This window comes from Pleurodeles waltl, chromosome 9 (genome assembly GCF_031143425.1).
Source record: "Pleurodeles waltl isolate 20211129_DDA chromosome 9, aPleWal1.hap1.20221129, whole genome shotgun sequence".
NCBI classification, from domain to species: domain Eukaryota; kingdom Metazoa; phylum Chordata; class Amphibia; order Caudata; family Salamandridae; genus Pleurodeles; species Pleurodeles waltl.
In genome coordinates this window covers 20,903,658-20,929,596 of record NC_090448.1, presented here as the reverse complement: position 1 = coordinate 20,929,596, position 25,939 = coordinate 20,903,658, and the positions used below count along the sequence as shown (strand labels likewise).

General features: G+C 49.2%; 1 protein-coding gene across 2 annotated transcripts in view; it reads right to left on the bottom strand.

Annotated features, from left to right (window-relative positions):
- Positions 1 to 1,848: 1,848 nt before the first annotated feature.
- The window catches only part of JAGN1 (jagunal homolog 1), a 35,211-nt gene continuing 11,120 nt past the window's right edge, over positions 1,849 to 25,939 (bottom strand). The window contains exons 1-3 of one of the 2 annotated variants that reach the window (XM_069206155.1): positions 16,046 to 16,151; positions 15,867 to 15,948; positions 1,849 to 5,254 (exon numbers count right to left, since the gene is read on the bottom strand). In XM_069206155.1, the coding sequence (XP_069062256.1) occupies positions 4,792 to 5,181 (390 nt within the window). In that variant the 5' untranslated portion in view covers positions 5,182 to 5,254; positions 15,867 to 15,948; positions 16,046 to 16,151 and the 3' untranslated portion in view covers positions 1,849 to 4,791. Of the gene's footprint in view, positions 5,255 to 15,866; positions 15,949 to 16,045; positions 16,152 to 25,939 lie in introns of those variants that run through there. The other variant, XM_069206154.1, reaches the window with a different exon arrangement.

The window sequence follows — 25,939 nt, the reverse complement described above, 5'->3', positions numbered from 1 at the left end:
GTGCTGAGGTCTTTTAGTGCTGTGTCACATTTGGGAGTGGGTGCCAAAGTGTGATCACAAGAGTACCGAGGTCTTTTGTGCCATGTCATCTCCGACCGTGGGAGTGGATGCCACACTGTGAGCACAAGGTTGAAGAGGTCTTTTGCACCTTGTCAGATCCAAGTGTCATCAAAAGAGTGCAGAGGTCTTTTGTGCCATGAAAGCTCCGAGCGTGCAAGTGGGTGCCACAGTGTGCTCACAAGAGCGCAGAGCTGTTTTGAACCATGACAGCTCCAAGCGTGGGAGTGGGTGCCACAGTGTGATCACAAGAGTGCAGAGGTCTTTTGTGCCATGACAGCTCTGAGCGTGCAAGTGGGTGCCACAGTGTGATCACAAGAGGACAGAGGTATTTTGAGCCATGACAGCTCCAAGCGTGGGAGTGGGTGCCACAGTGTGATCACAAGAGGACAGAGGTCTTTTGTGCCATGACAGCTCCGAGCGTGTGAGTGGGTGTCACAGTGTGCTCACAAGAGTGCAGAGGTCTTTTGTGCCATGACAGCTCCGAGCATGCAAGTGGGTGCACAGTGTGATCACAAGAGCGCAGAGGTATTTTGTGCTGTGTCATCTCTGAGCGTGAATGGGTGTTACAGTGTCATCAAAACAGTGCAGAGGTCTTTTGTGCCGTGTCATCTCCAAGCGTGAGAGTGGGTGCCACAGTGTGGCCACATGAGTGCAGAGGTCTTTTGTCCAGGCTCATCTCCGAGTGTGAGAGTGGGTACTACAGTTTGATCACAAGAGTGCTGAGGTATTTTGTGTTGTGTCATCTCTTGGCGTGGGAGTGGGTGCCACACTGTGATCACAAGAGTGAAGAGGTCTTTTGTACCTTGTCATTTCCGAGCAAGAATGAGTACCACAATGTGATCACAGGACCGCATAGGTCCTTTATTCCTTGTCAGCTCCAAGCCTACGAGTGGGTACCACAGTGTGATCACAAGAATGCAGAGGTCTTTTGTGCAGTGTCATCTCTGAGCGTGGGTGCCATAGTGTGATCACAAGAGGGCAGAGGTCTTTTGTGCCGTGCCATCTCAGAGCGAGTGGGTGCCACGTGTGATCATAAGAGTGCAGAGATCTTTTGTGCCGTGTCATCGGAGTGTGGGAATGAGTGCCACAGTGTGATCACAAGAGTGCAGAGGTCTTTTGTGCCATGACAGCTCCAAGCGTGTGAGTGGGTGCCACAGTGTGCTCACAAGAGTGCAGAGGTCTTTTGTGCCATGACAGCTCCAAGCGTGTGAGTGGGTGCCACAGTGTGCTCACAAGAGTGCAGAGGTCTTTTGTGCCATGACAGCTCCGAGCGTGTGAGTGGGTGCCACAGTGTGCTCACAAGGGCGCAGAGGTCTTTTGTGCCATGACAGCTCCGAGCGTGTGAGTGGGTGCCACAGTGTGCTCACAAGGGCGCAGAGGTAGTTTGTGCCATGACAGCTCCAAGCGTGTGAGTTTGTGCCATGACAGCTCGGAGCGTGGGAGTGGGTACTTATATTGTGCAAAATCACATTTGAAAGAGCACCAACAATAATCACAGCCCTTTGGAATAAGTGGACAAACCACTGCAAGGACAGAGTCACATGACCCAAATGATCTCCACTGACATGATCAGCGCAGTGGCTAAATATCTACCTTGTGTCTGATGGAAATAAAATCCCAGAAGAGGGTACAACCTGAGTTTTAGCCCCACTAAAGGCGATATCTATCAAGGACAAACTCTTGGAGAGAAAAAAAGGTATCAACAATAAAATGGCACAGAAGAACACGGGAAGCTGCAGAAACAATTTCATTTACAAATGTTCATTCAATTATAACTGAAACTAAGTGTTATTTTATTTCCAGTCTTTTAATAACTTTTTTTAGACTTCCAATTTCAAAATTATGCCCCACACGCATGCAAAACCTCCAATTGCTAAACGTAAGCGAGCAATGAGACCTTTCACATTAAATTCAGTCTCAGGCTTACAGGCGGGTTGTGGCCTGCCAAGCCCACATACCTGGAGATGGCTGGGAATTAAAACAGACATGGGACAGTCCCAGAGTGCAGTGTTCACACAGAGCGAGTTCTTAAAATATCTGCCTTTAACTACACCTGATTGCATTTGGTGTGTCTTTGACACTAGCATACACACAACCACCGCCTCCAGACAAGCAACATGCAAAAATCAAAGCATGCCATCAGCACCTACAGAACAGCTTAATCACATGTGATTAAATTAGAAGAACATTGTAACTCGTGTGAAATTACGAACAGTTTTGGAACAAATTTACCATGGTGCAGGATTGTGGCTGCGCGTCATCAGAAATATAGAAGGATTTACTAGTTCACGGCAAAACATTAACAACATCCTTTTTTGCAGAGATGGTCTAGCAGGTCTCCGCCTCCCAACACAGTCACATCAGTAAAGTGACTGCAGTATTTCTGGGTTCACAGCCCCACCTTGCAGGCCGATACTGGAAGAAGGTGCAGTTTCCCCCTTGGCACACCTACCTGAACATGCCATAATCACCCTACAAAGACACCCCTACTGTACTGTAAGACCAGTGCTTGGGCAGTAAGGCGCAAAGGCTCACAACGATAAATGTAGACTGAATTCAGAAAGCTTTACGTTTAAGGACCCATGAAGAAAACTGGCTGCAACCTCATGCGAAGGATGGGTAACCTTGCAGACATTGGGGTGAGGAAGTGGGTATTACATAGACAAGCCTTCTATCTCTAAAGTACCAACGTTCACCTCCAACTCTGCAACGACACACACCAGTGGTATGGACCACACTCATCCTCACTCTACCACAGGATGGCTGCCTGTCTTAAAAGACTTTCGTTCCCTCATAAAGGAAGTTCAGGTGCTCTGCATACACAGGGAAACAGCAAGTAGTGAATTCCATTATATTCGATGCGATTTACATTTAAGCGTACAGGATATCCATCACCATTGTGACAGAGCAACCCATCCACCGAGTTCTAAATCAGGCCCTTTGTGTCTTAGCCCTCAAAGAGGTGTAACATCTAAAATTCCTTTATCACAGTTTCTATGCCAGGATAATCGAATTTTAAAAACAAGCATTAAAAGCACAGCACTACAAAGAAACAGTAAGCTGAAGGAATGCTTGTTAACATTTGTGGGTCAACTAAAACACTGACAGCTGTGTAATTGAGACCACAATCACACTAAAAGCAGGAGACCTCTTGGGACGATGTGCCACAGGTTGGAATTTCACCAGTAGCAATGACTGCTAGAAGTAGAGCTCCGGCCCTTGGAAATGTACGAAAACCCCTAATCCTCACACGACATGCCTAGACTGAAAAGAAATTAAAATGAAAAAAAGCTGTAGGCATCACTAGGTCTCTCACACCAGCCCTCATACTCACAACAAGCCATTTTCCAAAAGTTACTTGTACGTTTAACTAGAAAAAAAGCACTGTGGTGAATCGAGGCGGAAATGTCTCAGAAATACTTCAGACTGGATGAAATTCACTGGCAAAGTTCTCTTCTGAAACCGAATGCCAAAGTTCAGGGCAGGGAACACCCTTCCTTTTAAACATGCACAAAGGGTTAGGACTTGCAACCAATCGGTTTTGAAAGGGGGTTGCCCGGCTGGGCTGTTAGTACATAGAGTGTGCTATTAAAAAAGGTAATTATGTACCCAATGGATGGAACCTTTCCAGGCCTGGGGACGCATACACCTATTATGTGGCTACTACTCGGAGTAGTACTGGGAGCCTGTAGCACCCAACCCACAAAAACATTAAACCACCACCCAGCGTGGCTAGGATAGGCGTCTTCTGCTCAGCACAAAGATCATTGGACCAGGAAACAAACACGGTTTGCAGCAGTTTGGCCAGAAGCCCCCTTATGGGAAGGGATAAACTAGCTTGTTTAAGAGAGGTGTCTGTTCAGTAGGGGTAATGGAGGCCGCCCTGTGGTATATTACCAGGGGCTGGTAAGCTTTAGTTTGGCAATTTCTAACAAAATCTACTTTTTCTACTCATAAAAGAAAGTTAATTTGCGTTTTGTTGCTAGAAATTCACAATTTAGGCTCAAACAGCAATAATTCCAAAATGTAAGTAATAGATGTGGAATTAAAATGTGTCTTGATTAACAAAAACAAAAATATGGACAAAACAGTTTGTTGCTTGTTTCTGAAGTCTGAACTTGGTGCAAACAGTGCTAAATCTGGGCTGGAGGAGACTGGCTCCAAGCAGAGGGATTTAAGGGCACAGCACAATGACTGGAACCAGGGTGGCAAGGAGGTGTTTTTAGCACACATTGCATAACAGAATAACCCACCGACTGCCAGAGACCCGCTCACGCACAGTGCACATACACTAACCTGTAAACAAGAAACAACAAACATAATAATCTGTGCTTGCATCAAAATTATTAAAATAATTTAAATCCGAGGTTTTAAAAGATTGTATTTGTCCTCAGTTAGGGAACACCGTCCGAGCCCCTCAGGTATTCGGAGTCTGTGGTCACTGTACATGTAGGCAGCGCAGGGCGACAGACTGCTGCACAATATGGCTCATTCAAAGAAATGGTGGATTGCTTGACCCACACTCATTTTATTTTACAAAGTTCAATAAAACAGTTTTGAGTGTGGGAAGAATTGGAAGTGAGGGTGTAAAAAAGAGCTGGGTGGACTGTTCTCATTCAGAGTTAGCTGGATCTGAAGTGTGCGTAACGCATACAGGTGCGCTACCTGTCTGCGGCACGCCGACCAATCCACGCCCTCGTTTCTTCTGCAGCAGATCACCAATCCGTGCCCTCACTTCTTCTTCTTCTCCTGTGTACTTGTGAACCAAGAGTCCAGCAGCTTCTTGCTGTAGTAGATCTGCCAGCCATGGACCTGCACCACCACCACCATCACCAGGTACATGACGGACACGGCCGAGAAGCCGAAGATGAAGCGGTACGCCTTGCCGTGCCGGTAGAGCTGCTGCGCCATGGGGAACAGCTCCATGCTGCCGTAGATGAGCGGGGCGATCGAGCACAAGCCGGTGAGGATCATTGAGATGACCAAGTAGCTGATGTTGTTCCTGGGGAAGGACAGCAGGCCGAAGATGGAGGGGATGATGCTGAGCATGTACGGGTACTGCCACTGGTAGGGCATCGCCACCAGGTCGTGGGACACCAGCCTCAGGTGCGACACGCACATCTGGCTTGCCAGCACCAGCCAGATGACCACGTGCGCGTAGATGAGCTTCTTGATTTCAGACTTCAGGGATACGCTGAAACACAAAGCAAAGACCACCGCGTTAATCACTTCTGCTCTCCCTCGTGGAAGGGTAGGGTACACACAGGAGAGGTGGCTGGGTTCCAAGCATGGGATACCTGAATTTCTGCAGGCCGTATGGACATGAAGTGTCACTGCTGGACAGGTGGGTGGGTGGGTGGGGGAGGGGTATGCGTGGGGGAGGGTTATGCTGAATCCCAGTTCCAGCAGCTTTTTTGGGGCTAAATCTGGGATCCAGCGAACCCGGGACATATGCTGAATGATGGTGCCATTGCCCGACATGGGAGCCATCTGGAGCCTAAAGCGTAGATGCCAATGCAATGGAAGACAACAGGGGCCCGCAACGTCTCACTTCACAGGTACTTCAGAGAAACTGTGACTTGGAGGCAGGTTATTGACTTTGTTCAACCCCTTATGTAAAATATGCACATGCCCTGTATGAATATAAGATTTATCTGTGTGTGAGTATTTTCACTAAAATAATAGAAATGGCATCTGCTATTTTTTTTTAATCAAATTATGTTATTGCACTACTCATCCCAGGGTAGGGAATCAGAGAGACAATAAATTATACAACTGTGTAAATCAATGTACAGAAAAAGTTAGTTAAGACATTGAGGGTTATAATGTGTGGGAATCACATAACTACCATACATGTCGACATATGTTAGGAGAGAATGTATAGAAGAACACAAGTCAAGATATAAAATGTAATGCAGTGGTTGTGGCTGTCTGTACTAACAAAACGTTACTTCCCAGAGGAACCATTCTTTCTAAGATTAGAACAACAGATTGAGAAAAATACTACAACCGTATAAACCCATGACTCCGAGCTTGCCTGCAGCTCACTGGTGCCAGTAAATCGAACTCTGTGCTAAATTAGAAAGGTTTCAACTAATGAACTGGAAGTCTGAAAATGACCGCAGTGTCAAAAGCAGTTGCCCACATAACTACTTACATAAAATACAAGTCTGTGATCTGTATGTTACACAACGTGCTTTGCAGCAGGCACAGTAACCCCCTATGCTACTTTAGGAGTCCAAACTGTGACTGAACAAAACACAGAACTCTCCCGAAACTATGTTAACCACTAGACTCATCTTATGCCGTTATAGCGCCTTCAAAATTACTGGAGGCACCACAATCTCTGCTGCGGGGTCCTAACCATGTAAGATCATTCAAAACGCAGTCTCTCTGTGGCCAATTAAGTAAAATGGAACAGATTTAATGCCCCATGTGTCCTCCTTGACAGCTGCTTTTCTGCAGAATTTTTTTTAAATATAAGCTAGAACAGATTTACTTTCCCATGTGCCCTTCTTGACAGCTGTTTTGTTGTAGTTTTTTTAAATACATGTATAAGATAGAACAGATTTACTGTCCCTGTGTCCTTATTGACTACTTCTTTGCCGCAGGTTTTTTTTTTTTTTAAATAAACGTATAAATTGACTGCCAGACTTTGCTTTTCAAGCTCTGCCCTCCTGACCCCACCCCTTCCCCTGCCACACCTTGATACCCAGTCAGTGTGTGGGTTCCCAGAGTATTTTGTTCAGTGTCGCTCTGGGTAGTGTACAGAAGCGAGAGCTGCCCGGGTGCCGACTAACTCGGGTTTCAACACCTGCTGAACCAGTTCCTTACTCAATAGCTCAATTAAAAACGCATCAAGGGAAGGCCTGCGCCCCTGGAATGCGAACACTGTTCCAGATCAATCTACACTTTGGTACAGTGAATCACGTGCGCCTGGTCAAAGCACAACTCACAACGGCAAGAAGTCTCTATGCTGCACAAAAATACAAGTGTGTGCGCTTCGGTGCACTCCCGGCCGCTTCTGAAGCAGCAAAGCCCGCCGCACAGACATTCAACAACTGATGCAAACACATCTGGGAGGTCAAACAGCAAAACACGGGGGTCCGAGTCTGTAGCAAAGTCACAGCCGGTCACCCCTCCCAGCATCACTTAAACACAGATACTTTCAGGGGAAATCCATATGGGGCACTGACTTCAACCTACAAGCAGGTATGAGTTTATTTCATAGTTAAAGGGCCGTCTCTCACCACTGCTTACCCTGCAGCGCCCTCAGGCGGCAGATGCGCGCATTACTGCTTCGGCTACGGGCACATTACACTGCATGACCAATGCTTACCCTGCAGCGCCCTCAAGCGGCAGATCTACGCGTTACTGCTTTGGCTTCGGGCACATTACACTGCATAACCACTACTTACCCTGCAGCGCCCTCAAGCGGCAGATCTGCGAGTTACTGCTTTGGCTTCGGGCACATTACACTGCATAACCACTACTTACCCTGCAGCGCCCTCAAGCGGCAGATGCGCGCATTACTGCTTCGGCTACGGGCACATTACACTGCATGACCACTGCTTACCCTGCAGCGCCCTCAAGCGGCAGATCTACGCGTTACTGCTTCGGCTACGGGCACATTACACTGCATGACCACTGCTTACCCTGCAGCGCCCTCAGGCGGCAGATCTACGCGTTACTGCTTCGGCTACGGGCACATTACACTGCATAACCACTACTTACCCTGCAGCGCCCTCAAGCGGCAGATCTGCGAGTTACTGCTTCGGCTACGGGCACATTACACTGCATAACCACTGCTTACCCTGCAGCGCCCTCAAGCGGCAGATCTACGCGTTACTGCTTCGGCTACGGGCACATTACACTGCATGACCACTGCTTACCCTGCAGCGCCCTCAGGCGGCAGATCTACGCGTTACTGCTTCGGCTACGGGCACATTACACTGCATGACCACTGCTTACCCTGCAGCGCCCTCAAGCGGCAGATCTACGCGTTACTGCTTCGGCTACGGGCACATTACACTGCATAACCACTACTTACCCTGCAGCGCCCTCAAGCGGCAGATCTGCGAGTTACTGCTTCGGCTACGGGCACATTACACTGCATGACCACTGCTTACCCTGCAGCGCCCTCAAGCGGCAGATCTACGCGTTACTGCTTCGGCTACGGGCACATTACACTGCATGACCACTGCTTACCCTGCAGCGCCCTCAAGCGGCAGATCTACGCGTTACTGCTTCGGCTACGGGCACATTACACTGCATGACCACTGCTTACCCTGCAGCGCCCTCAAGCGGCAGATCTACGCGTTACTGCTTCGGCTACGGGCACATTACACTGCATGACCACTGCTTACCCTGCAGCGCCCTCAAGCGGCAGATCTACGCGTTACTGCTTCGGCTACGGGCACATTACACTGCATGACCACTGCTTACCCTGCAGCGCCCTCAGGCGGCAGATCTACGCGTTACTGCTTCGGCTACGGGCACATTACACTGCATAACCACTGCTTACCCTGCAGCGCCCTCAGGCGGCAGATGCGCGCATTACTGCTTCGGCTACGGGCACATTACACTGCATGACCACTGCTTACCCTGCAGCGACCTCAGGCGGCAGATCTACGCGTTACTGCTTCGGCTACGGGCACATTACACTGCATGACCACTGCTTACCCTGCAGCGCCCTCAAGCGGCAGATCTACGCGTTACTGCTTCGGCTACGGGCACATTACACTGCATGACCACTGCTTACCCTGCAGCGCCCTCAAGCGGCAGATCTACGCGTTACTGCTTCGGCTACGGGCACATTACACTGCATGACCACTGCTTACCCTGCAGCGCCCTCAGGCGGCAGATCTGCGAGTTACTGCTTCGGCTACGGGCACATTACACTGCATGACCACGGCTTACCCTGCAGCGCCCTCAGGCGGCAAATCTACACGTTACTGCTTCGGCTACGGGCACATTACACTGCATGACCACTGCTTACCCTGCAGCGCCCTCAGGCGGCAGATCTACGCGTTACTGCTTCGGCTACGGGCACATTACACTGCATGACCACTGCTTACCCTGCAGCGCCCTCAAGCGGCAGATGCGCGCATTACTGCTTCGGCTACGGGCACATTACACTGCATGACCAATGCTTATCCTGCAGCGCCCTCAGGCGGCAGATGCGCGCATTACTGCTTCGGCTACGGGCACATTACACTGCATAACCACTGCTTACCCTGCAGCGCCCTCAAGCGGCAGATCTGCGAGTTACTGCTTCGGCTACGGGCACATTACACTGCATGACCACTGCTTACCCTGCAGCGCCCTCAAGCGGCAGATCTACGCGTTACTGCTTCGGCTACGGGCACATTACACTGCATGACCACTGCTTACCCTGCAGCGCCCTCAGGCGGCAGATCTACGCGTTACTGCTTCGGCTACGGGCACATTACACTGCATAACCACTGCTTACCCTGCAGCGCCCTCAAGCGGCAGATCTGCGCGTTACTGCTTCGGCTACGGGCACATTACACTGCATGACCACTGCTTACCCTGCAGCGCCCTCAAGCGGCAGATCTGCGAGTTACTGCTTCGGCTACGGGCACATTACACTGCATGACCACCGCTTACCCTGCAGCGCCCTCAGGCGGCAGATCTGCACGTTACTGCTTCGGCTACAGGCACATTACACTGCATGACAACTGCTTACCCTGCAGCGCCCTCAAGCGGCAGATCTGCGAGTTACTGCTTTGGCATCACAAACTCTGCTATGTCCGGACACACTACACAACCACCGTATTGCACTGGGGCATCTGCGTAACACGTATTAGCCTTATGTGGGGCACTGATAAGCCTCTCTGTAGGGTGAGTGCTTGGGAGGGCGTGTATACGTTTTGAACCTATGTGGACCGGCTTCTTTTATGAGCTGTGTGATGACCACCAAGGTGCAGTTACACACAGACCTCGCGACACGCACCCAACCTACGATTTGCCACAACTGGCTACTATATTTGACACAAAGAAAATCCCCTTCTGCCCAACACTCCTTAAATAATGCCCTTCTGTTAACCCTATAAGTTGCCTTTCACTAACAGTTACGCTACAAGCATCTCCACCCAGACACCCTCGTATACACAACTCAACATCAAAGCCGCGTAGCCAACTCCGCTCCCTCACACCACACTAACAAACACCTTGGTATCACAGCGAGTTACCTGGCAAGCGATGCGTGGAAGAGAGAATCTGCACATATCAGTCCCCCCTCCCCGCCCCTTACACAAGCACCGGCGAGGCAGGCAGACCTGGCTTTAGTTAGGGTTGGTAGGTGGGTAACTATCTGTGCTCTCCTACAATGAGACAACACCTGAGTGGACATTAGTGAAGCTGGTAGAGGGCCGACGGCTGAGGAGGCGCCAGCAGACGTGTTAAGCGGGTCCCTGAAAACAGAGGATTTTACACCGGAACCACAGGATGAAGATTGTGTTGTAAGTGGGGAGATTAGATGTCAAACACAATAAAACACTGCATGGTTTAAGCCACTGGCAAGAAATCAGTATTTTTGGTACTTCTTCAAGAAATGTTATAAGAGCACAATCTTGCCTTTGTGAAGTAGTACAAAATTACACAAGTCATTGGGCAATAAAAACAAAAAACGTGCCAGGGAGATGGACAGCCATCCAAGCACAGGTAAACTAAAAACTGCATTAAAGTCAAAGAGTGAAAGCAGCTGACACATCGCCCACACTCTCCAGCTACATTCGTGCTTAATATGCCTTTTTGAAGAATTAATAACGAGGTATCCAAAGCTGTCTGCACCAAGACCTAAAACGCCAGCTTTCCGGTATCTCCACACATAGTACTGCAAAGATCATTATCAGGCTCAAGTTAATTTAACTTTCACATTTACCAACATGACCCATGACTTATCTGGACACTGAACACATCTCTTAACTGAAGACAGCCATGTTAGCACCCCCCAATCAAGCGGATCCCCCCTAGAAGCTTTCCAAAGGCAGCAGCTAGACTTACTTCCAGCACAGAATAGACGGAGCTCATCTCTCAAGTCCCAGTACTGACTCTGGGAACTGTATCTATGACCTACAAAACCTCCACCAAATCTCACCTTTTTAGCTAATTAAAATGTAAAAAGCTAGCAAAAAAATAAACCCCGGGGAAATAAAGGAATGCTCTCTAGAAATATCTAAATTCAAGAAACAAAAAAACCTTCACTTTTTAGTGCAGCACTAAAAACACGGAATATCAGCCCACCAGTGCTACAAACTACCAGACATCTCTCAGGAGGCCTTTCAGAAGAGGATTAAAGAAATTTTACCAGAGATTGGATTATATGTCACTAAAATGGGTGTTTTGACCTTTTATATATTTATTACCCTACTTCTACTTCCATGGCCGGTGGCCGAAAGAACGTTTATTACTAGTACCAGATACTCCTTCCAACAACACAGGGAGCGTTCTCGCGACAGGAAGAAAGAGACTACATCTTGTGACTACCTGGGGTCACACCTGGTTTTAGAATGAAAAAAAAAAAAAACACAAGGTGTGCAAATCCCTTTTTTAAGGTTTGTCAGTATCACTTCACTCTTTATTGTGGCTCTGTGAAACAATAAGGTTTAGGTTTATAAAATATTCTACATTCTTCATCCTAAAAGTACCCTTTCTTACTGTATAGACAGCTTCCAAGGATTAACACTCAGTCCCTGTTTTAAATGATACCCGTTTCCACAATGGTAGGGCAGATGACTCGGTGAGGTATGGACCCACTTCACCTCAGTTCAGCAAACTTGTAAACAAGGATTAGTAATCCAACCCAGATCTAATAATCACAGCTCCTCAGTAATGTAGATAAATCCTTTTTTTAATTAAAGGTTCTTTATTGCATTCAACACATGTTTGTATACAATAAAGTGCCCATGCGAGCTGGGTTTATAAAGGAGGGCCTCCCTCGGGTGGCTGCCAGGAAGTCTGTCAGCAACAGGAGTACGTGCGCCTAGTCCCGTGAGGTCAGCGAGAGGTCGCGTTTGTTCTGGTAAACCCTTTACAGAAATCTCCAGGTTAGCTACAGAAAAACCTGGGGGCAAGATACTTTGGATATTGAGGACTCACCAGACTGACATGAAAGAATCACAATGATACAGGACAGTACCTGGAGAAGAGTACATTGCTGGCAGTCACTGGGGACGTGTATATAACTCCCAAATGAGTTATCAGTATGGAGTTACAAGAACCTTGAATGAACAGACCCCTGACACCAGTCTTCCCGAGTAGATTTCAGTAAAAAGTTTGGTCCTGAAGAAGGTGGTTTTGAATTCCTCTTTACCACCGAAACGTCTGTCGACCTTTTTAGGGTCGAGCCTGCGTTGCATGCGCTCACGCATGCGTATCGCAGGGAGACGCTTTAGTATTTAGAAAAGGGCTCGGAGCCCTGTCAACTTCACGTCAGTGTTTTTTATTGGTTCGTGGGCTTGCCTAATAAAATCTGCTTGCTTTCATTAGTCGAAGGCACGCATACGTCATGCCTTTTACGGTGGCTAGCCCTCCTCGAGCACAGCGACCAAGTACAGAAAACATGCGAGGCTCGCTCTTTTCCATCGGGCTCGTGGACTTCTTTTTCTCTAATTTACGAGCGCGATCTCGCTTGGCAGAAGTCGAGCACTTTGCATAGTTAATTTCACTTTTTCGGGTGATGTACATAAATGCACTTTTGCCCGATAGGTGAAAAGTCGGGTTAGGAGTTTACAACGCGATCAGCTCTAACATGAGCAAACGCGAGACCCGTTGCATTGTAAATGCTTGTTAAAAGGTGTTCCCACTCCATGGCTGTGGAGATCTACTCCTGTTGTATATTGTTGTACGCGAGCTGAGGCTGGGAATGGAAGAGTGTGAGAGTGAGTGCGCGAGGTGATGTATGAGAGAGTGGTAGTGTACGGGGTGTAGAGATTCACACTAATTATGTGATGATATATTGTATCTAATTATGTTACGATATATTGCAATATCGGATGTTTTATGATAAGAGTCTAAGTCACGAAATAATGTTTTGAGATAAGTGTATGTTTTTTGATAATTTTTTTGTTTAGTGGTAGTGGAAAAATTATGAAATATCAATAAATCTGAAATGAGTAACACAATTCTCAATGTATTCTTAAATGCCTTTATTGGTAGCTATTAGTCAGTGGTCAGACTACTGAGATTAAATACTGCCGAAGAAGAAATACAGGTCGTGTGGGATGTTTGTTTGGTTTTGAGCATCACGAATAAAGGCTTCATTTCTAGAATACTTTGATGCTTCCAGGCATCATCTGACCAGAAAACATGTATCAGGAGAGATCTGAAATCAAAGGCTCATCAGGATAGCGAGGGCAAGAGATTTAAAAGAATTAGGTGTGTTCTTCTGTGCCAAGATGGTTCATTCCACTGTTGTCAGAGGCAGATTTAAATCTCATATGACGGGTGGGTCCCATCGTATATATAAGACCATCAGCTTTCCAATGCTCCATGGCTTCTAACTGCTGGAGGTTGAAAGATGGCCTTTAAGGTTTTATTGGACGGAGAGTCGATACCTTAAACTTTCCCAGTGGGATGTGCAAAAAAAAAAAAATGGAACATTTAGAACTAGCCATCAAGGGCAGACCACCAAGTGAAGACCACCATGGACTGATCCAGGGATCCAATCAATAAGATGATATTTTTACTAACAAATGCCTTTCTTGGCAGGGTGAGGTCAGCACTGTATTTTGGGGAGGGGGGGGGGATGTACATTTTTCCACTTTGAGAATAAAGGGTAGAGAGAAGTTCTGGTTCACCAGCCGTCCTCTGCACCTCTGATCTCAGTCCACTATGAACCTTCGGTGATGTTAGAAGGAGGATCCTCCCGTAATGCTGTCCATGTCACACTTCGGTTAGTCCAATGTGGAAGTACATGTTGTATGTGTTCATTAGATTTGACTAGATTAATGACAGGAGGCTGTGATATTCCAGCACGTTTGACGTATTTGGTGCCAGATGGAAATAGTCTGTCTTGAGTAGTTTTCTAGATTAAAAAGTATGTTGATTAAGCAGTTGATTGGTAGTCCGACCCTCGTTCAAATGTCTAAGATAAGAAGCGCGACTCCCATGAAGTTCGGAAGGCAGTCCTGACCAAATTGCTGACTTTTTAAGGAGACAGGTTTTTTTTTTACATCTACTCTAAGTATATTGCTCAATTTACAGAATACCTTAATGGGTTACCACTTAGAATCAGGTCATGAAAAATTAAGGTAGACACTCAATGTACAGCTCGAGTAGCTTTATAAAGTTATTAGAAGCAAAATATCTCTACTCAACCATGATTTCATAAAGAAGAGGTGAAATATATATTCTACCAACAAGTGTTTTTTAATTTGCTAAAATTATTTCATTAAGATGGTTTTGTTGGTCACTGAACTAATGCATCCACTACAGAGATTCATGTTTGTAACCATGGCTTCATTTAACAGTGAGCCTACTCAGCCTTTCATGCTTCCCAGGTTGATAGAATGAGTACATCTGAGCAACAATAAACAACTATTATCTGTCAGCAGTGCCAAATGATCTCTCTGTGTTAAACTGTGCTCTAATACCCCTGCCCTGCTTTTTAATGTTTAGCTAATTTTCAGCAAGAAAGAGAGTTGAATAGGAACAAAGTTTACTTAGAAGAAAGAAGGTACTTGGGACCTGAATGACTGTACCCCTACTCTATCCCCCCTTTCTAGGTAAGGGGGGCGTCTGACCAGTTCCCTCACCAGCATTTTAGCTGTGATCCTAGATTATAAATGACCATACCCAGCACCAAAACGAAATAAGCTGCTGGTCAGACAGGTACCTAGAGTTGAACTACCCCTTTCAGCTTGCAGGGGCAAAACTGTGCTATGGCGGATCCTTACCTAGCATACCGACCTTTTTCAGGGGATCCTGGCATGCAAACTACTGCTGCACAACCCACCAGACTGCCAATGGCAAAGCTGAGGTATGCAACAGACACTTCCCCAAGGATACTGTCTTACAGAGTTGACCCGATAGGTAACTGCAGTGATGCCAGGTTGCCACATGTCATGCGACACGGATACAGCAACAGATGGCACAAAGGCTTTGCATGACAGACGACAAAGTACACACAGAACAGCATTTGCATTTCAGGCTGTTTCACCCACATAATGACTGGATTTCGTCTCCGCACAAGACAAACACACACAAGAGGTCAGAGCCAAGCCACTGACAGCTGGCTGTCAAAGCTCACAGGCCTGCAGAAACCGTACAAGTTGAAAGAAGGTATTGCTGAGAAATTAATTTACCCATCATATAAGCGAGTGAAGAAGGGGTGAGGAGATATTTCGAGGTCTGTAGGCTTTTACGCTAAATTGTGACAATACCTGATTCATAAAAAACAGATGTGGATACAAGGTCTTAAAATATTCCCAAATATGACTACTTCTTCATGTATTGTAATATGTACACAACTCATTAAACACTGAAGCAGGAATAAGTTTGGCTCATATAGAAAAATCTACAGACTTTTTAGTGCTATACAGCGATTCTCCGGACTTTCAGGATTTACCTAGTTAAATTTAAAGACCCACTTGGTGCAGACAAAGTTTCCCTCCGAGATCCAAAACTCTAGGCAGGGGTGATCCAATAAAGAAACTTTGGATGATAAAGTTTTACTCAGGGTTGCATTCATCCATCTCTTACCTATTCTGCTATGAACCACAGCTATGTCCAACTAACACACACAGTAGCCTTCCCATCTGTCTTGATTGCACCTCGGTTACCTGTGTGGGTCGTCGCATCTCCAATATCCGCGCCACCCCAGTAAAGTCACGGTAGCATGTAGCCTTGTCCAGAATGCTATGTCTCCAAAGTAAAGACGAGAATGGACACACTGTGTTACCTCTACTGGCGTGGCAACTGGTAACAACTCTCTTTACGCATGCAGAAGAACATTTCTTACCTCATCTGATAATGAGACGCTACTCGCTCCCGGTGCTGGTAGTCGCTGCCATCGGTACCTGCCGCCCGGGGACCTGCACGAGACGCCATGACAACCAAGTCTACAACTAAAAGAAAGAAGGTGATAAGCAGGAGAGTCTTGAACCAGAGAAGTGGTGAACATCACGCTGTTCAAGTATACACTAGAACTAACAGTCCATGCTGTGACACAGGCTTTGCACATGGAACCTCAGGCCTTGGGGTGAGCTGATAAACATAGCAAAGCAATACACAGATCTGAAAACTCTGTATAGCAACTTATGACTCAAGCTTGATATTAAGAACTCAGGAAGCACATTACTCTAAAAATAATGTGATAGCAGGAACCGCAGCACAGTTAATAGATGAAATACAATTAAACAAATGCCATAATTGCCACAAAGGATGAATTAACTAAAATAAGCTGATAATCTTGCTACAGTAAACTTCCACAAGCTAACTATGTTCTGTAGCAAGACTAGAGGTTTGCTTTATGCTATACTTCAAGAAACTACAATTCTCATGAATGCTGAAAAGAGTGTCATGAAAACATGCAACCAAGATAGTGTCATTCTCCTATGACACGTCTTCATGTTGTGTCTTTCCCCTCTTCTTATAAGCTGTTCAGGAAGCAAGTAAAGAATGAATGTTTGCTGTTAATGGGAGGAACGTTACTCCACTGAGAGACAGGTGGGATAGTCACTGGCTGCTCAACAGGACTCGGTCAGTCACTGGGAGAAACCTGGGTTCATCATGGTCGGCTAGCTCAGATCTCGAGCAGGTCAGATCCCCTTGTTCCTCTGAGCAATGACCCTTTTCTACTTAGACAACCCAAAACCCCACTTTCTTCTCCTGATATCCCAAAACGGGCTGGTTCTGGAACAAATGCCTGCCCTGGACTGACAGTCTGACGGGGACAATCTTTGCCAGAAAGAGCCATCTTCACAGGACGAGCATATCCTAGTCTTTTCACAACCCTCAGCAGTAATCAGTGAGTGTGCAAGGCTCGGAAGATCAGAGTTACACAGCTCAATGTGACCCTCACATCAGCCTCAAACCCTGCCAGCAAAACTTTGGATGATGCCAGCCCGTTCCTGCAAGAAGGCATAGTGCATGTCTGGGCATGTGTGCTAGCAAGGAGAGGGGATAATATTGAGGGAGTGTCGGAAATTGAGTCTCTAGTCGGCAGTCGGTTTGCACCCTGTCCAAGTAGGGACCCTCACTCTAGTCAGGATAAGGGAGATACCCGCTCAGATAACCCCTGCTCACCCCCTTTGTAGCTTGGCATGAGCAGTCAGGCTTATCTCAGAAGCAATGTGTAAAGCATTTGCACAGAACACACAGTAATAAGTTAAAACACTACAAAAGGACACCACACCAGTTTTAGAAAAATAGCCAATATTTATCTGTGTAAAACAAGACCAAAACAATAAAAAATCCAACATACATTGTTAAAGATATGAATTTTGCAAGATTTACTCAAAAATACAGTTCATTGAAGTCAATAGCTCTCCCTGGGGCTATCACGGCATCGTGATCAACAAAACCAACTGTTCAGGCCGGCCGGGACATCGCGGGCCAGCAACGGCGTCGGGGACACCCGCAAACAGTACCTTTGGAATTGCACGGCGTCGTGATCCTCGCAGTGAGCTCTGGAGAGCGGCATCGCTGGCGTCACAGTATCCGTTTCGGAGTTGGTGCGGGAATCGCAAGGCCCTTGAAGTCACACGCGTTGCAGATCGAACTCCGGGCTGATGAAGTCAGGAGCGCTAGCGTAGATGGCGTCGGGGCTGCGGTGCGGGATGGTACGGTGCTTCATGACCCTCACAAGCGGTGTCCACAGGCCACAGTGCAGGCAGGGATGCCTGGTGACGACACTAGGGTCGATGGTGCCGGTGTCGGTGGACCGGGGCTGCGCTGTGGAACGGGACAGTGCTTCGTGTACCTCACGATCGGTGTCCACAAGCCACGGTGCAGGCAGGGATGGGATGCCTGGTGACGACACTAGAGTCGATGGTGCTGGTGTCGGTGGACCAGGGCTGCGGTGCGGGACGGTGCTTCGTGCTCCTCACGGGCAGTGTCCACAGACGACGGTGCAGGCAGGGATGGGATGCCTGGTGATGACACTAGAGTCGATGGTGCTGGCGTCAGTGGACCAGGGCTGCGGTACGGGACGGGACGGTGCTTCGTGACCCTCCCGAGCGGTGTCCAAAGGCCACGGTGCAGGCAGGGAAGCCTGGTGACGACACTAGAGTCGATGGTGCTGGTGTCGGTGGACCAGGGCTGCGGTGAAGGACGGGACGGTGCTTCGTGCTCCTCACGAGCACTGTCCACAAGCCACGGTGCAGGCAGGGATGGGATGCCTGGTGGCGACACTAGTCGATGGTGCTGGTGTCGGTGGACCGGGGCTGCGGTGTGGGACGGTGCTTCGTGCTCCTCACGAGCGGTGTCCACAGGCCATGATGCAGGCACGGATGGGATGCCTGGTGACGACACTAGAGTCGATGGTGCTGGTGTCGGTGGACCGGGGCTGCGCTGTGGAACGGGACAGTGCTTCGTGACCCTCACAAGCGGTGTCCACAGGCCACGGTGCAGGCAGGGATGGGATGCCTGGTGACGACACTACAGTCGATGGTGCTGGTGTCGGTGGACCAGGGCTGCGGGACGGGACGGTGCTTCGTGACCCTCACAAGCGCTGTCCACAGGCCACGGTGCAGGCAGGGATGGGATGCCTGGTGACGACACTAGAGTCGATGGTGCTGGTGTCGGTGGACCAGGGCTGCGGTGCGGGACGGGACGGTGCTTCGTGCTCCTCACGAGCGGTGTCCACAGGCCACGGTGCAGGCAGGGATGGGATGCCTGGTGACGACACTAGAGTCGATGGTGCTGGCGTCGGTGGACCGGACCTGCGGTGCGGGACGGGACGGTGCTTCGTGCTCCTCACGAGTGGTGTTAACAGGCCACGGTGCAGGCAGGGATGCCTGGTGATGACACTAGAGTCGATGGTGCTGGTGTCGGTGGACCGGGGCTGCGCTGTGGAACGGGACAGTGCTTCGTGACCCTCACAAGCGGTGTCCACAGGCCACGGTGCAGGCAGGGATGGGATGCCTGGTGACGACACTACAGTCGATGGTGCTGGTGTCGGTGGACCAGGGCTGCGGGACGGGACGGTGCTTCGTGACCCTCACAAGCTCTGTCCACAGGCCACGGTGCAGGCAGGGATGGGATGCCTGGTGACGACACTAGAGTCGATGGTGCTGGTGTCGGTGGACCAGGGCTGCGGTGCGGGACGGTGCTTCGTGCTCCTCACGAGCGGTGTCCACAGGCCACGGTGCAGGCAGGGATGGGATGCCTGGTGACGACACTAGAGTCGATGGTGCTGGCGTCGGTGGACCGGACCTGCGGTGCGGGACGGGACGGTGCTTCGTGCTCCTCACGAGTGGTGTTAACAGGCCACGGTGCAGGCAGGGATGCCTGGTGATGACACTAGAGTCGATGGTGCTGGTGTCGGTGGACCGGGGCTGCGGGACGGGACGGTGCTTCGTGACCCTCACAAGCGCTGTCCACAGGCCACGGTGCAGGCAGGGATGGGATGCCTGGTGACGACACTAGAGTCGATGGTGCTGGTGTCGGTGGACCAGGGCTGCGGTGCGGGACGGGACGGTGCTTCGTGCTCCTCACGAGCGGTGTCCACAGGCCACGGTGCAGGCAGGGATGGGATGCCTGGTGACGACACTAGAGTCGATGGTGCTGGCGTCGGTGGACCGGACCTGCGGTGCGGGACGGGACGGTGCTTCGTGCTCCTCACGAGTGGTGTTAACAGGCCACGGTGCAGGCAGGGATGCCTGGTGATGACACTAGAGTCGATGGTGCTGGTGTCGGTGGACCGGGGCTGCGCTGTGGAACGGGACAGTGCTTCGTGACCCTCACAAGCGGTGTCCACAGGCCACGGTGCAGGCAGGGATGGGATGCCTGGTGACGACACTACAGTCGATGGTGCTGGTGTCGGTGGACCAGGGCTGCGGGACGGGACGGTGCTTCGTGACCCTCACAAGCTCTGTCCACAGGCCACGGTGCAGGCAGGGATGGGATGCCTGGTGACGACACTAGAGTCGATGGTGCTGGTGTCGGTGGACCAGGGCTGCGGTGCGGGACGGTGCTTCGTGCTCCTCACGAGCGGTGTCCACAGGCCACGGTGCAGGCAGGGATGGGATGCCTGGTGACGACACTAGAGTCGATGGTGCTGGCGTCGGTGGACCGGACCTGCGGTGCGGGACGGGACGGTGCTTCGTGCTCCTCACGAGTGGTGTTAACAGGCCACGGTGCAGGCAGGGATGCCTGGTGATGACACTAGAGTCGATGGTGCTGGTGTCGGTGGACCGGGGCTGCGGTGTGGGACGGTACTTCGTGCTCCTCACGAGCGCAGGCCACGGTGCAGGCAGGGATGCCTGCTGATGACACTAGAGTCGATGGTGCTGGTGTCGGTGGACCGGGGCTGCGGTGCGGGACGGGACGGTGCTTCGTGCTCCTCACGAGCAGTGTCCACAGGCCACGATGCAGGCAGGGATGGGATGCCTGGTGACGACACTAGTCGATGGTGCTGGCGTCGGTGGACCAGGGCTGCGCTGTGGAACGGGACAGTGCTTCGTGTACCTCACGAGCGGTGTCCACAGGCCACGGTGCAGGCAACGGCGCTGGTCTCAGCAGGAGCGTCATTGTCAGGGATGCCCAGGCTGCGGTGTGAGCAGGCGATGACGGAGTGCGGGGGCAGCAGGTTGCAGTGAAAGCAGCGTCTCTGTGAAGTCGTCCGATGTCGGTGAGGCCAGAATCGCGGTGCCAAGTGCAGCAGTGCGGCTCCGTGTGGCGTCAGCAGGCCAGCGGCATCATTGACGGCGTCACAGTGGTTTTTACTGTGAACAGCACAAAACACACAGTTCCCAGTGCTGTAGGAAGAGGAAACTGAAGTCCCTGATATCCCCGAGACTTCCAACAGGAGACAAGCACTACTCCAAGCCCTTGGAGAACTTTCTCAAGCAGGACACACAGCAAAGTTCACCCTTTGCACTCTTTTCAGGCAGAAGCAGCAACTGCAGGCCAGTCCAGCAAAGCAACACAGCAAAGGGACAGTACTCCTCCTTCAGCTCTTCTCCTGGGCAGAGGTTCCTCTTGATTCCAGAAAGATTCTAAAAGTCAGGGATTTTGGGTCTTCTTCTTATACCCCATTCTGCCTTTGAAGTTGGCAAACTTCAAAGCACAGTCTCAAGTGTTTGTGAGATAATTTCTTCTCCGAGCTAGGTCCCAGACGCACACTAGGGGGTCGGAGACTGAATTGTATGAGGGCAGGCACAGTCCTTTCAGGTGTGAACGACCACTCCTCCCTTCCCTCTAGCTCAGATGGCTCATCAGGATATGCAGGCTACTCCACGCCCCCTTTTGTGTCACTGTCTAGAGAAGAGGTGTGACCAGCCCAACTGTCAAACTGACCCGGGTTGGGAATCCACAGACAGACAGAGTCACAGAATGGTTTAAGCAAGAAAATGCCTACTTTCTAAAAGTGGAATTTTCAAAACAGACAATTTAAAAAACAACTTCACTAAAAGATGTATTTTTAAATTGTGAGTTCAGAGACCCTAAACTCCACATTTTTATCTGCTCTCAAAGGGAATTTACGCTTTAAGGATATTTAAAGGCAGCCCCCATGTTAACCTATGAGAGATAGGCCTTGCACAGTGAAAACCAAATTTGGCAATATTTCACTGTTAGGACACATAAAACACATTAGTATATGTCCTACCTTAAACATACACTGCACCCTGCCCCTGGGGCTACCTACAGCCTACCTTAGGGGTGCCTGCCATGTAGTAAAAGGGAAGGTTTAGGCCTGGCAAGTATGTACACTTGCCAAGTCGGATTGGCAATTTAAAACTGCACACACAGACACTGCAGTGGCAGGTCTGAGCCATGTTTACAGGGCTACTAATGTGGGTGGCACAACCAGTGCTGCAGGCCCACTAGTAGCATTTGATTTACAGGCACTGGGCACCTCTAGTGCACTTTACTAGGGACTTACCAGTAAATCAGATATGCCAATCATGGATAAACTAAACAGTACAATTTAAACAGAGAGCATATGCACAAGAGTCCTAAAGCCAACAAAAACCGGTCAGAAAAATAAGGAGGCAAAAGGACTGTGGATGACCCTGCAAAAAGGGCCAGGTGCAACAGAGAGCGAACGAATAGTTAGGAACTTACTGGCAGGAATACAGTGGGACACTATGGCACCATTATGAGTATGGCGGGTGGCGGAGTCCGCCTGCCAAACTCGTACCACCATCAGGCTGCCTGAACACCGCCTGCACTATTAGGAGTTCACCGTAGGGCCAGCGGGCGCAAACAGCGTTTCCGCCTGCATGCCCTGCGGTGAACAGGGCCTTAACATTGACGCCAGCTTGTATTTGACCAGGTGCCAATGTGGCGGTGCGGCGGGTGCAGCAGCACCCGTCGCACTTTCCAGTGCCCGTAATTTGGGCAGTGGAAAGCTCGACTAGGCTATCCATTGGGGACCCTGCACTGCCCATGCCAAGGGGGCCCCCAGCACCCCCTTTCCTATAGCCTTTGCATGGGGGGCTACCGCCATGCAAAGGCTGGTGGAAAGGGGATTCATAAGCAGCACTGCCCTGGCAGATTATAATCCCTGAGACCGCCAGGCTGTTGACTGGCGGCACCGGTGGTCCGACCACGTCGCTTTCACTGCTGTCGTAATGTCGCAGTCGGTTGGCGGTGGTCCAACCACAATTGTCATAATGAGGCCCGATATTTCATTAAAGAAAACGTTAGATTTGCTATAAAGAGGAATAATCATATTTGTAATCAAAAACAGGCTATGGTATACCCCAGAAAAAATGAGGTGCTAAATGCAAACAATGTGGATATCAGGAGGCCGCTTTAAAATATATCTTTGTCGATTATACAAAATCTGGTGATTTTGGGGAATGAATTGAAAGTTAAACTGAAAATGATTTCTGCTTTTGAGGAGGAGAATTCATCTACACTGCTTATTATTGGAATGGAACACAAGAAAAGATATTTGCCTCCGAAGCTGGACCAGTTATTAATAAATTCAAGCACTGCTGAAAGAGGGGTAATGGAGACAGAGTAATGAAAATATTTTAAAAGGTGGGGAGGAATATGTGGAGGTTTCAAGTACGGGGTGGTAAAACTGAAAGGGGAGTGTGGTGCACAATGGAGTGAAGAGGGAAGAATTTGGAGTCTGCTAGACCACCAACTTTATATGATGAAGAGGAGGAAATGTATGTATGGTATGTAAAAGCATGGATTTCTAGGCTTTCTCTTTGTATAAGTTGCATGATTGATTGATGTGAGATACAAATTAAACTGCATAATTAAGTACAAGTTAAGGAATGCACTCAAAGCAAAAAAAAATATCTATGGGTAAAATCAACTGGACAAGTGGAGAAATGGGATTCTTTTGGGAGGACAAATATAAAACTTTTGTTATTTGAGAAGCTAACAAAATAACAATGAAAAGCTACCGACATGGGGAAAAGGATACCTTCATTACAGGAGAGAGAGATGACAGATGTTGGCCTACAGGAAATCGCAGAACCACATGGAACGTCACTATCCCTAGCACAACATACGCATTCTAATGGTGTAAGTACACTATCAATGGCACGTAACAAACCACAAGCACACACGGCACACGAGGAGACAAGGACAGTGTTCTCTACTGAACAGACTCCAGTCTGCAGGCATACCACCTCAAAACAAAAAGTCACAGCTCAAGAAGGCAGTAGCTCTGCGAAACAGCTCTATACACTTAACCCTAAGCCACAAAGCATGGGTGTGCCTCAGCTTATGTGGCCAACCATCCAGCATTTTACAGGTTTGTGCTGCAGTCGTGGTTCCTGTCCTGCTGCAGCACAGAGCCACCGCAGGATGCCCACAGTCCTGCATTCTGTTCCCTGCCACTTTTAACCCTGTGAACTGACAAGAAATTCTATGTCAGGACCGGAGGCTCCGATTAGGATTCCCTCTCTTTAATGTAAAATTTCAGCAGCCAATCACAGCACAATAAAGAAAAACTACATTCCCTATGTAACAATGTGTCACCCATATCACATGCCCAAATCACATAAGAGCAGCCCTTATAAGTATACAAGAGTCCATTTTGTGTCCTTTTTCTTTGCTACTTTGCAGCCAGTTAATTCCCGTATTCTGATTATTGCATAGGTTTTTATGTTGAGCGCGCTTTACGGTCACTTGGAGATCGCAGCTGTGTGAATGAGAGATGCGCTATACTGATGTGCTGATTTGGCGCATATCTTTAAATGTTTCCATAGTTTTTTTATTGGAATTTCCTTTTCAAGTGGAGCGTTACGGCCTCCCGAGCCTGCATCTCCCGCAGGCTCAACTTGGTAGAGTGGGAGCAGACAGCTGCCATCTCCTTGTCAGCTGCAGTCCTATTTCTAGCTCAACGGGGCCTTGAGCACTTGTGAACACGCGTGAAGCTGCAGCACGTCATTTGAACTCAACAGCAGCTACTGAAGAGAGCGCGGCTCTGCTTTCCCGCTCAGACTACATAATAAGTAGTGAAATTAGCAGCACGTTATCCCGCTGCTGGCCACCAACCTTGCTGAGGCAAGTGGCTCAGTGTGCTCATACTTGATGCTCCCCTTATGTCCTGGTGCATCTGAATGTGCACAGGGTTGTAAAAATTGCATAGGCTTTGCCTGGAGTTCTGTAGGCAGCTCCCTCTATGTTCTATACCATTACTATCTCTGAATCTATTCTGCCTTCTAGAGTCTCATACTCCCTTAACTGTAGCTCTTAGCTACCCTGACTAAGGCACCTTGTTGCCCAACTTATTAGAAGTACGGGGCACCATGGCTCAATACAATGCCTTTGAGGACGACAAATAATACCAAGAGGGTTTGCAGCACTCTTTAGAAGAGAATCTATCAATCAATCAATTAGTTTTTGTAGGACGCAACTACTAACCTGTGAGGGTCTCAAGGCACTGGGGGTGAGGGGGGGTGGGGGTGGGGGGAAAGCAAAGCCATATTCAAAGAGCCACGTCTTGAGGTTCTTCCTGAAGATGGGGAGCAATGGGCTTTGTCTGAGGTGCAAGGGTAGGTTGTTCCAGCTCTTTGCTGCAAGGTAAGTGAAGGACCATCCTCCGGCAGTGGTTTTCCGTATGAGTGGCATGGTGCCAGTGTTTGCTGGGAGGAGCGGAGGGATCTGGCGGGGTGTGGAAGGAGACGCGGTAGTTCAGGTAGGCCGGTCCGACATTGTGTATGGCTTTGTACATGTGGGGGAGTAGCTTGAAGGTGATTTGTTTTTCTATAAGGAGCCAGTGGAGGGTCCTCAGGTACTGGGAGATATGTTCTTGGCGTGGGAGGTTGAGGAAAAGTCTGGCAGCGGCGTTCTGGATGAGTTGCAGCTTTTTTATATTTCTCAGCATGGTGCCGGCGTAGAGAGCATTGCCGCAGTCAAGCTCGCTTGTGAATAAGGCGTGGGCAACTGTCCTGCGGCCGTCTGCTGGGAAACATTTGAAAAAATTTCGGAGATTGCAGAATGTGTGCCAGCAGGAGGAGTTGACTGAGTTTACCTGACGGGCCATAGATAGGGAGGAGTTGAGGATGATGCCTAGGTTACGGCGATGCTCAGTCAGCGAGGGCGGGGTCCTGAGAGATGTAGGCCACCAGGAGCGGTGGAGTTTCCCAAGATGATGAGCTCTGTCTTGTCAGAGTTGAGCTTGAGGCAGCTTTCTCTCATCCAGGTGGCGAAGGCTTCCAACCTAGAGTGTAAATTCCTTTTGCCCGTGCCTGGGTCTTCTGTGAGTGAAATGAGGAGT